Raw genomic sequence first — 12236 nt, 5'->3', positions numbered from 1 at the left:
GTCAGACAGAGAAGGGACAAATACTACATGATTTCACTTATATGTGAAATCTAAAAGGCAAGACCAACAAACAAAACATAACAGAAGCAAACTCATAGAAACAGGTTTTCTTTATTTGAAAAATAATATCACTCTAGTTAAGCTCTTGTAACTATGGCTTGACAAGTCCCTCTTACATAGATAAGGCCAGGGGAAACATCCAGGTAACTCCAGAATGCAAAAGACTAAATTTCCAGTAAGTGAAACAGAAAGCAGGAACCAAGTTATGGATATCTTCATAATCAACTCTAACACTGGAGAAAGCAAAATCCAAACTTATTCCTGCAGTTGTGCTTCAGGAAAATCATTGCCTGTTAGCAATTTCTGTTCCCAGGGTTAGGCCTCTCGCATTTTACCTCTTATAACCTCCTGAGCAGTTTCTGGATTCCCTGCTTGATCTCCTTGGTTCTCACACCATAAACAATGGGGTTCAGAGCTGGAGGGATGAGGTGGTGCAGGATGTTGAGCAGGATGGGGACATCTGGGGGAATCTTCTTCCTGGCCAGGTTAGTGATGACTAGGACCAGCAGGACTGTGCTGAAGAAGAGGATGAGGATAAAGTGGGAACCACAGGTGCTCAGGGCCTTGGCAGCAGCTCCCTCAGCTTTAATCCTTAGCACAGCTTTCAGGATAAAAGAGTAGGAGAGAATGATAAGGAAGAGGTCAGAGCCCAGTAGGGTCCAGCCTGCCACAAACTGGTAGAGCCGATTGAAGGTGATGTCATCACAGGAGAGTTTGGACACAGACAGGTTAGTGCAGATGCAGTTCTTGATGATGTTCTCTGCACAGTATCTCAGTCGGGAAGAAAGTATGGGGATAGGCATAGTAAGAAGGCCATTCCGGGCCACAACAAAGATGGCAGCCCTAGCTACAAATTGGTCAGTGATAATGGACGGGTACCTTAATGGGTGGCAGATGGCCACATAGCGGTCATAGGCCATGACCATGAATGTGCAGGACTCCATGGTCAGGAAGCAATTCATGATGAACATCTGGAAGAAGCAGCCTGAGAAACTGATGGCTTTATTGTCAAACCAGAAGATGGCCAGGACCTTGGGGATGACAGTGAGGCAGAGCACCATGTCCAGCAGGGAGAGGAGGCTGAGCAGGTAGTACATGGGCTCATGCAGAGAGGCCTCCAGCCGGATGGTGACCAGGAGGGTGGCATTGGCCCCCATGGCCAGGAGGAAGAGGAGAGTGAGGGGCAGGGACAGCCAATGCTGCCAGCTCTGGTAGTTAGGGAAGCAGATGAGGAGGAATTCGGAGACTGGAGCAGTGGTGTAGTTGCTGGGTAATCCCATGTAATCCTGATCACAGCTGAGCCTTTGGAAAACCTGAAAGACAAGAGTAAACCCATTCCGACAACATGACTATCTATGGGAAAGTAACTTATTTTCCAAAGAACCAGTGAAAAATTATAATAGTGGAGTGAGTATTTTATAAGTATAAACACATCACATTTTTTTAGCACATCACTTTTTAGATATAAACCCATTTATTCTATTAAAATTCTACAAATAAAATGATAGTAAAATGACCATATTTCCACTTTAGCTTGAATAATTCCCATTTATACCCTTTCTCACTGTTCACATTTTCCCAACTTCTGAATCTTAAATCTGAATTTACAGCTGAAGCTCTTTTTTTTTTTTTCTTCTTCTTCTTCAATGTTTTATTTGTTTTAAAAAAAAAACCTGAGTGGCCTCAAAACCAGCCATTTAAAGAGAAATAGCATTTGTTTCTTTCTTTTTTTTTTTTTCTGTTCTTGTTTCTTTTTTTTTTTCTAATTTTATTTTATTTTTAAACTTTACATAATTGTATTAGTTTTGCCAAATATCAAAATGAATCCGCCACAGGTATACATGTGTTCCCCATCCTGACCCCTCCTCCCTCCTCCCTCCCCATACCATCCCTCTGGGTCGTCCCAGTGCACTAGCCCCAAGCATCCAGTATCGTGCATCGAACCTGGACTGGCAACTCGTTTCTTACATGATATTTTACATGTTTCAATGCCATTCTCCCAAATCTTCCCACCCTCTCCCTCTCCCACAGAGTCCATAAGACTGTTCTATACGTCAGTGTCTCTTTTGCTGTCTCGTACACCAGGTTATTGTTACCATCTTTCTAAATTCCATATATATGCATTAGTATACTGTATTTATGTTTTTCCTTCTGGCTTACTTCACTCTGTATAATAGGCTCCAGTTTCATCCACCTCATTAGAACTGATTCAACTGTATTCTTTTTAATGGCTGAGTAATACTCCATTGTGTATATGTACCACAGCTTTCTTATCCATTCATCTGCTGATGGACATCTAGGTTGCTTCCATGTCCTGGCTATTATAAACAGTGCTGCGATGAAGCTCTTAGCCACTAAAATTTCTGCCTCTATTTACAAAAACACTTACATAGGCCTTGATGCTGGATCAGCATAGGCCCCATGAATCCTATTCTTGTCCTTCCAGCAAGAGAGGACAATACAGGCAAAGCAGAAATCAGGCCTATGTGCCTCACCAGAAAATACCAGCCTTTAGAATTATGACTATCATTTTACAGAAAATAGCACCTTAAAGAGTTCTAAAAAGAAAAATTTTGCAATAAGAATGTATGGAAAAGTCTCCTAATGCAAGCAGTTGAGAGAAGAAAAAGAAATTGTAGGCGTCAATGTATGTGCATGCTAAGTACTTTCAGTCGTATCTGACTCTTAGTTCTCCAGTCTCCTCTGTCCAAGGGATTCTCCAGGCAAGAATACTGGAGTGGGTCGCCATGCCCACCTCCAGGGGATTTTCCCAACCCAAAGATGGAACCCAGGTCTTCTGCATTGCAGGTGGATTCTTCACTGCTGAGCCACCAGGGAAGCCCCTTAGAGTCAACAGTTTGGGTTTAAAGGTACTATTATAAGAGTAAGTGATAGCAGCACATGCTGTATTTATCTGACCACACATGGATTCCCCATCATTCACAAACACAGATAAACAGATTTCCATGTGTTTCTGGCCTGGTACACTACAACCACTTATGAATAAATCTAAGATAATTATGAGATCACCTTATAAATGGTTGTTATACTAAAACTTAGAACATTGGTTGATGGGCCCCAGGACATTTTGTTGTTTTTTAGTTTGTTTCTTGGGCTGTACCACACAGCACACAGGTGTCCAGGAATGTATTTATGTAATTCCCTGTCCAGGGATGAAAGCTGCATGCCCTACAGTAAGCACAGAGCCTTAACCATTGAATGGTCAGGGAAGTCCCTGTTTTTAATACTCTGAGGAATTCCAAACTCAGCCAATTTTTATCAACAATGGCAGTGGTCCTAATGAGTTTTGGACCCTCCTCAGCTTCCCTCTCCTTTAAGAGAAAGCAGAAGCTTGTTCTTTCAAACTAAGAAGTAAATGTGAATATCTAATGGCAAATTTCAAAGCTGAAAGAAACAAATTTGCTCTTCTGTTTTGCCTCATATGTTATCACTTTCCAGACAACCTATAGCAGCACTTATAGAAATACAATGTGGGCCACATGCACAATTTTAAATTTCTAGTAGCCAGCTTGAAAAATTTAAAGGAAACATGTGAAGTTAATTTTAATAATATGTTATTTTACTCAAAATATCCAAAATATTATTACTTTAACATTTAATCAATATGCTGCTGCTACTGCTGCTGCTGCTAAGTCACTTCAGTCGTGTCCGACTCGGTGCAACCCCATAGATGGCAGCCCACCAGGCTCCCCCATCCCTGGGATTCTCCAGGCAAGAACACTGGAATGGGTTGCCATTTCCTTCTCCAATGCATGAAAGTGAAAAGAGAAAGTGAAGTCGCTCAGTCGTGTCCGACTCTTCATGACCCCATGGACTGCAACCTACCAGGCTCCCCCGTCCATGGGACTTTCCAGGCAAGAGTACTGGAGTGGGGTGCCATTGCCTTCTCCAGTAATCAATATAAGAAACTGTTAAAGAGCTGTTTTACATTATTTGTTTTTTGTATGAAATGTTTAAAATTAAGTGTGCATTTTACACTCACAGCATATCTCAATTCTGACTGGGCACTGGCTACTGGATTGGACATCAATGTCTAGAGTTTAGGGAAAACTGTATGTTTCTCTCTTTCTCTCTCTCTCTTTTTTTTTTTTTTTTTTTTTTTTGCTTGAACTATGGTTTGCTCTTGGTGTTGGTCACATGGCATTTATGGTTCCTGGATTATATATGGGAACTTCTTTCATTTGGTTCTATTTCTGGGTCAGCTCAAAATTATAGCTTTTATTTTCTTTTTCAGTACACCTCATCAAGTTTCCTTTAGAGATTTCCTAGCAAAGTGATCCTTCAGCTTCATGATGGGAACACCTCCTTTAGGACAGAGATAATCCACACCTCCAGAGCTCTCACCTTAGATAAAACAGACATACCAGAGACTAGGGCTTCCCAGCAACCCTAACCTCCCTGATTCAGACTAGATATCAACTTCCTCCCATCCTCCCTAAACCAGTGATGTTATTTCATCTTTTTAGAATCAATGTCACTATTCAGTAAAGAATGCCAAAATGTCCAGATATCTCTAAATCTGGTCCTAGGAACACCATTCTTTCATATAAGATATATTTGGAAGCTGGAACTAGGTTTTGTTAACAAAACATGGCAAAAGAGCTAAGGTTCAAAAGGTAGAATTGGACTTAAAACAGCTATAACTTCAGATATAAATCAAGATAGAAACTCTTTATTGTGTTCATCAAACTATACGAACTTACCAGATTCCAATTACCTTAAGGAAATAAATATATTTCTATAAACTCATCTGCTTTGTTTCCAGTTGGTTGTTGTGTTCTTTTCCCTGGATCAGTGAACTGAAAATATTGACTCTGCACACAGTGTCAAGTCCTCTGGAGAGCATGAAGGCTCGAGCAATAGAAAAGCTCTTCTGTCTTAGCTAGAGAAGTAGGAAAAAGCACTGGGGGACACAGCAGAATGAAATAGGAAGGCAAGGCAGGGGTAATCAAGGCAGCTGAGATTACTGGTACTTTCTCTTCTGGTGCTTCTAGAGCAATCTTCAAGAGCAGGGGCTGAATTACGGTTGAAAATATAAACTCTTGCTCTCTAGTTGCCACAGGAAATAATGAATGTATAAATTTAGTTCAAGAACACTTACTCAGACATCTCAGTGGATAATACACAGCTTACACTAGAAACACTTTGCTCCCATTTGAAAGCTGTGATGCACCACATTTTTGGAAAGTGGTAGACTGATTATGCAGAACCAGACCTGCTTTAGTTCTACTAGAAGAATTTCTTCTCTCTGTTTATACTGAATACCTGAAGTTCTACATGCCTCACCATTCCCATCTTAATGATCTTCCCAGATACAAACCAGACCTACCAGCTTGAGGAGACTGAACTGTGAGCTGCTGTTATTTATGACTGCTTGCTGCACCTTCTGGTCCAGCCCTCTGGAGGATCCAGAGGCTATTTTTATCTCCATGAACTCTACTCTGTCCCTTTTTTCCCACAGCCCACAGTGGGGCTAAGACCATTTTAGACATCTGAACCTAGAGCATAGGCACATTTCTTGTGAAGGGAAGGGGAGGAGGAGAAAAAGAAAGTGGTGAAGGAGGAATGGGATAAAAGGAGGGGGAGAACATGGACTGGAGAAAACACACACATAAAAACATTCAATGTGGGAGTTGTGACGAATAGGTAGAGAGTTGAACCAGGAAGACTTGTGGGGAAACTGGGGCAGTCTACATAAGGAGTATAAATGTTTGAAAAATAAATATTCAAGACTGAGGACAGAGAGAAATGTATTTCAGACATTAAGTGTACTCTTAGAAAAGTTACATTTAGATGAGGATTTAACTTTGTTGTCATTGTTCAGTCACTAAGTCATGTCCAACTCTTTGTGTCCCTATGGATTGCAGCACACCAAGTTTCCGTATCTTTCACTGTCTCCCAGAGTTTGCTCAAACTCATGTCCATTGAGTCGGAATATTATCTGTTAAAGAGGGTCATTTCCTCTTATGCACTCTGATTATGGTGAATGCATGCAAATGGGCATAAAGTGTAATGTGCTTCAGATGTATTACTTCCCCCTATTACCTACTGTACAGTGGCTTAAATGGAAGTTCAGTTCAGTTCAGTCACTCAGTCGTGTCTGACTCTTTGCGACCCCATGAATCGCAGCACACCAGGCCTCCCTGTCCATCACCAACTCCCAGAGTTCACTCAGACTCACGTCCATTGAGTCAGTGATGCCATCCAGCCATATCATACTCTGTTGTCCCCTTCTCCTCCTGCCCCCAATCCCTCCCAACATCAGAGTCTTTTCCAATGAGTTAACTCTTCGCATGAGGTGTCCAAAGTACTGGAGTTCCAGCTTTAGCATTATTCCCTCCAAAGAAATCCCAGGGCTGATCTCCTTCAGAATGGACTGGTTGGATCTCCTTGCAGTCCAAGGGATTCTCAAGAGTCTTCTCCAACACCACAGTTCAAAAACATCAATTCTTTGGCACTCAGCCTTCTTCACAGTCCAACCCTCACATCCATACCTGACCACAGAAAAAACCATAGCCTTGACTAGACGGACCTTTGTTGGCAAAGTAATGTCTCTGCTTTTGAATATGCTATCTAGGTTGGTCATAACTTTCCTCCCAAGGAGTAAGCATCTTTAATTTCATGGCTGCAGTCACCATCTGCAGTGATTTTGGAGCCCAAAAAAATAAAGTCTGACACTGTTTCCACTGTTTCCCCATCTATTTCCCATGAAGTGATGGGACCGGATGCCATGATCTTCGTTTTCTGAATGGAAGTAGGAAAGGACAAATGAAGTATTTAGTATTAATGATAGGACAATAAGGGCATTAAAATCTGACTCACTCAGTGGGTTGGAGAAGGCAATGGCAACCCACTCCAGTACTCTTGCCTGGAAAATCCCATGGAGGGAGGAGCCTGGTGGGCTGCAGTCCATGGGGTCGCTAAGAGTTGGACACGACTGAGCAACTTCACTTTCACTTTTCACTTTCATGCATTGGGGAAGGAAATGGCATCTCACTCCAGTGTTCTTGCCTGAAGAATCCCAGGGACGGGGAAGCCTGGTGGGCTGCTGTCTGTGGGGCTGCAAAGAGTTGGACACGACTGAAGCAACTTAGCAGCAGCAGCAGCAGCACTCACTGGGTGACTATAAGCTTCATCTGAATACATGCAGAAACAAAAGGGAAATGCCTTAGAAAGCTTCTGGGCACCAGCAAGAGGAGTGAGGGAGCTGGAGATGATGCTGAGATACAGTCTGTCTTTCCCACCTTACCTGAATTCCAGGACTATGTTTGCAACTGTGTATTTTAGGTGACGGAGTATAGCTGGACATGATACTATGTCTCGTACTGTGAACCTAACTCTACGTCTTCTGAAGAGAACCTTGGGTTGGATATCAGCTTCATCCCATCTGACAATGCTAGTACTGACCATAAGTAAAGCTTAGGGGTAGAGATAACCCTGCTATACTTTATTCTTCCAACTCTGCCACCTCTTTCTGAACAGAAACTGGGATCCCAGGGGCATCTGCTACTACCTGGTTAATGTATTGTCAGCATGCCAGAATCAAAAATCCTCACTCAGGAAGAGTCTAAACTAGGAAAGATAATCAATCAAAGAAAGGAGAAATCATGACAGACAGGATGGAGGCAGACAAAGGTGATAACAACAGTGAATGATACCATCACTCTTTTCTACTGAGAATATTTCAGAAGCAAAGAATAACATCTTAACAGCTTTTCTCAGAGGAAGCACCAAGTCATAGATGGTTCCGAGAGAAGTTGCAGGAGCTATTCTTCCCTAAGAAGGAAAATTAGAGTAAATTAAGGAGTCCATAGGATCTGAAGAAAACATGATATATAGCATTATGAGCTCTGTTTATCTCTTTGGTTATTTTATAGATAAACTGATAGTTATACTCTTTTGTACTGCTCTAGGCAGGGGTTGCAAAGCTGTCAAGTATCTACACACTGTGTAGCCATAAGTCAGTAAGATAATTTACTAAGATAGCTGCCTAGATCTGGTGAAAGCAGATTGCTGTTTCATGATTGGTGCATCAGAGCCTGTTTTGATCCCTTGACTATACCAGATGGGAAAGTGGAGAGAACTGGGGGCACCAAGTAACACTAGAAGCCAGAGAGCTTCAAAATGTATGAGTACTAGAGTGGTATCATAGCCACTTTTAACCAGAGACTATCTCTTGGAATTCAAGAAGATATGCTTGTAGGAAGCCTCATGGCGTATTCAGACTGAAATAGATATGAATATAGTATGCTCAATTCATAGTTTTAAGTGGCATTCAATGTTTTGGGATCCAGTGGTTTGAACCTTCATGTAAGTAAAATTTTCTCAAGAGAATAAACTAGTGGTAGAAATGACTGTAGGGACAGAGGAGCACTAAAATGGCATGGATATCTTCTACCCCAAGGTAAATGGGATGTATGATAATGATTTTCCTCCTATTCAGAGTGCAGCAGGAAACAGTGTGCTTAGGAAAATGGTAATAATTAACCACTCATTTAATGTCTATACAATTTAATGTATGTACATGCCAAGTGGGCCTCTCTGATGGCTCAGTGGTAAAGAATCACCTGCAGTGCAGGAGACAAGGTTCTATCCTTGGGTTGGGAAGATCTCCTGGAGAAGGAAATGGCAACCCACTCCAGTATTCTTGTCTGGGAAATCCCATGGACAGAGGAGTCTGGCGGGTTACAGTTTATAGGGTTGCAAAGAGTCAGATTTGACTTAGTGACTAAACAACGACAATAACATGCAGAGTACTAAACAAAATATTCATACTTACTCATTCTGCAAAATGGTGGTTAAAAAAAAATATGGAGACATTGCACAGATGGAAAATTTTATCAGGTCCGAAATGATCTGAGGAGCCGGAAGATGTCACCTCTGCCACAAGTGCCAGAGAAGAATGTCAGGGATGCTCAGGGCAAAGCGCTTGGCACTGAGAGTCAGAGTAATGTCTATAGTCTAGCCCAATCAACCCTTCACAATGCAGAAGTCATGTAGGGCTCTATCAGGTTGAAACTGGAGACAGGGAAGGCTTCCACATCCTTTCTAAATCAGGGGGCAGGCAGATCTTTTTAAGGTTATCATATATATTCTGTGTCTTTAGTGGTCAAACACTCCTAATCTAATCCTACACCATTGACTAAGGCTTGCCATGCCTCTCATTTAAGGATTCTTCCAAGAAAAATTCCCCAAAATATGTAACAAAGAAAGAATTCTTTTGAAGCAACAGGAAACAAAGATTAATGGAGGAATGTTTTCATTCTTATCTAAGATATTAAGGCAAAGAAAAATCAGAATTCATTTCAGAATTAAAAAGTGAAATTCCCTTTCCAGTATACAAATAATTCCTGACTTTCTTTAACAATTCCAGGAGTTGGATCTGATTCTTTTTACCCCTTATAACCTCCTGAGCAGTTTCTGGATTCCCTGCTTGATCTCCTTGGTTCTCACACCATAAACAATGGGGTTCAGAGCTGGGGGGATGAGGTGGTGCAGGATGTTGAGCAGGATGGGGACATCTGGGGGAATCCTCTTCCTGGCCAGGTTAGTGATGACTAGGACCAGCAGGACTGTGCTGAAGAAGAGGATGAGGATGAAGTGGGAACCACAGGTGCTCAGGGCCTTGGCAGCAGCTCCCTCAGCTTTAATCCTTAGCACAGCTTTCAGGATAAAAGAGTAGGAGAGAATGATAAGGATGAGGTCAGAGCCCAGTAGGGTCCAGCCTGCCACAAACTGGTAGAGCCGATTGAAGGTGATGTCATCACAGGAGAGTTTGGACACAGACAGGTTAGTGCAGATGCAGTTCTTGATGATGTTCTCTGCACAGTATCTCAGTCTGGCAGAAAGGATTGGAACAGGGAGAAAAAAGAGGCCATTCCGGGCCACCACAAAGATGGCAGCCCTAACTACAAATTGGCCAGTGATGATGGAGGGGTATCGTAGTGGGTGACAGATGGCCACATAGCGGTCATAGGCCATGACCATGAATGTGCAGGACTCCATGGCAAGGAAGCAATTCATGATGAACATTTGGAGGAAGCAGGCTGAGAAGCTGATGGACCTGAAGTCAAACCAGAAGATGGCCAGGACCTTGGGGATGACGGTGAGACAGAGTACAATGTCCAGCAAGGAGAGGAGGCTGAGTAGGTAGTACATGGGCTCATGCAGACAGGCCTCCAGCCGGATGGTGATCAGGAGGGTGGCGTTGGCCCCCATGGCCAGGACGAAGAGGAGACTGAGGGGCAGAGAGAGCCAGTGCTGCCAGCTCTGGTAGTTAGGGAAGCAGATGAGGAGGAATTCAGAGACTGGGGGAATGGAGTAGTTGCTGTATGATATCATGTAATGTTTTCTGATCACATTGAAAATTCAGTCCTTAAAATGTAAGACAGAATATATTACCACAGAAAGTATGCATTCTAGATATGCTCTTCACCTGTCCCAATGAAGTTTTCAAACCATCATCAATCATTGCTGACATTTAACTGAACAAACTTCATGCTATATTATGCTGAATGTTTATATTCATTAACTCATATCATCCTTTTAAAAGCACTTAAATATAATTAATATTGTTATTCTAAGTTTGCAGATAATGAAAGTGTACAGATAAAGGGGAGCAAGATAGTTTGATCAGAATTTAAAAGTTAGTATGTGAAGCCAGGACTGAGAACCAAGGAATCTGACTCTAGAGCTCTTTCACAATATTTAGCCTCAATAAGCACAGTTTAATTAAGGCTTTCCTTCCCTCAGAGTTTAGAAGGGACAGCCATACAGAGGGCTCTGTTCAGCTAACCACATGGAAGTCTTAGAAAAGCCCAGCCATTTCTGTACAATTGGACAGGGACTGACTTCAGGATTCTTTATCTTCATAAAAGATTAGAGGTAAATATTCCTTGACCCCACCCAAGGAGAATATGTTCTTCCAACCTCAAAGAGGATTTTACTTCAAGGCATAATGTTTATCATTCTCTTACTGGATTATTTGCTGCTATTTCTCTTTGTGAAATTTGAAGAGTGCTTTCTTTGGCTTGAGTCCTTTAGAAAAGACTGTGAATTTTCTATCCTAGTGACAGAGACAGTCAGTACTGAGGGATACCAGGAGGTTACCAAAAGTAAAATAGAAAACTAGTTAGTGAGTGAGTTTTAGGCATATTAACTTCAATAGGAATTCATATACCTTGTTAGCAAAATTATCTGTGATTTCTTGTGGCCGGACCCAATGATCCCAGCATTTGGAATCTGTTCTGTAAACTTATCTGCTTTGATTCCATTTTTTTCTTGGATTGGGTACTGTCTTATCCCCCTCACTGCTAAACAGAGATCAGGGTGAACCAAGTACTAAGAAGGCTGACAACAATGAATGCAACAGTCAAAGAACAGGAAAGAGCCAGAGAATCATGGCAGGATGAAGGCAGGAGCCCAGGCAGTCTATAATCAACAGAGTTACGGTTCTTAACGACGCTTATGAGTACTATCTGACAAGTATCATGTAGTAGCGTGAAGTGTGTGCAAGGAGGTATCAGACTTTTGCTGTCAGATAAGAATTGGAAAAAGAACTTTCACTTTTTATGTCTCAGACTTCCCAAATGCAGATTTTATCAATATAACCCATACACAAACACACACACAATTTCTACCCATTGTAGGGCTTTTAAGACAAACCAAGGATTCTGAGATTAAAACAGCAATAGGGAAAATTATGTATCAACTCTGTCCTGTATTCCGATTTGTGATTAAGAAAATTACCCTATGTGAATCAGAGAAATAAGAAGAATAGTAAACATATCCACCTTTCGTGAAAAGGCTTCTCCTTTCCAAAAACTTCAAGTTCTGAATCCTCAGAGTGGCTTGATCTATTTGAACAAATGAGAAAGAGTCAGTGCCTTCTCAGTACTTGGTCTTATCGTAAAGCATACAAATGTATAACATGGATTAAGGAAAAACAGTTATCTTCTGAGAGCTTAATTAATAGAGGAAAATTAACCTATCAATACTTACAATACAGTATAGTTGTGGCTCTAGTAAAGACGATCTTAGAAGCAACTGGAAAGAGACAAAAGTACAGATGAATGAAACAATGTGTTATGCTTGAAATGTGGACCTTAGATGGAAAGGAATTCCAATTCTGGCTTTTATACTCATTGTACCACCCT

At 41.6% G+C, this 12236-nt stretch overlaps 2 protein-coding genes across 2 annotated transcripts; both read right to left on the bottom strand.

The window, feature by feature from the left end:
* Positions 1 to 398: 398 nt before the first annotated feature.
* Positions 399 to 1462, bottom strand: LOC133261229 (olfactory receptor 56A4). The gene has a single exon (XM_061439740.1). It carries the CDS (start codon positions 1338 to 1340, stop codon positions 399 to 401), a length of 942 nt encoding a protein of 313 aa, XP_061295724.1. The 5' UTR covers positions 1341 to 1462.
* Positions 1463 to 9480: 8018 nt separating this feature from the next.
* LOC133261228 (olfactory receptor 56A4-like) lies at positions 9481 to 10494 on the bottom strand. The gene has a single exon (XM_061439739.1). The coding sequence runs from the start codon at positions 10420 to 10422 to the stop codon at positions 9481 to 9483; it is 942 nt and encodes a 313-aa protein (XP_061295723.1). The 5' UTR covers positions 10423 to 10494.
* Positions 10495 to 12236: the final 1742 nt, after the last annotated feature.

Source organism: Bos javanicus, chromosome 15 (genome assembly GCF_032452875.1).
Source record: "Bos javanicus breed banteng chromosome 15, ARS-OSU_banteng_1.0, whole genome shotgun sequence".
Taxonomy (NCBI): domain Eukaryota; kingdom Metazoa; phylum Chordata; class Mammalia; order Artiodactyla; family Bovidae; genus Bos; species Bos javanicus.
This window is presented reverse-complemented; position numbering and strand designations above follow the sequence as displayed.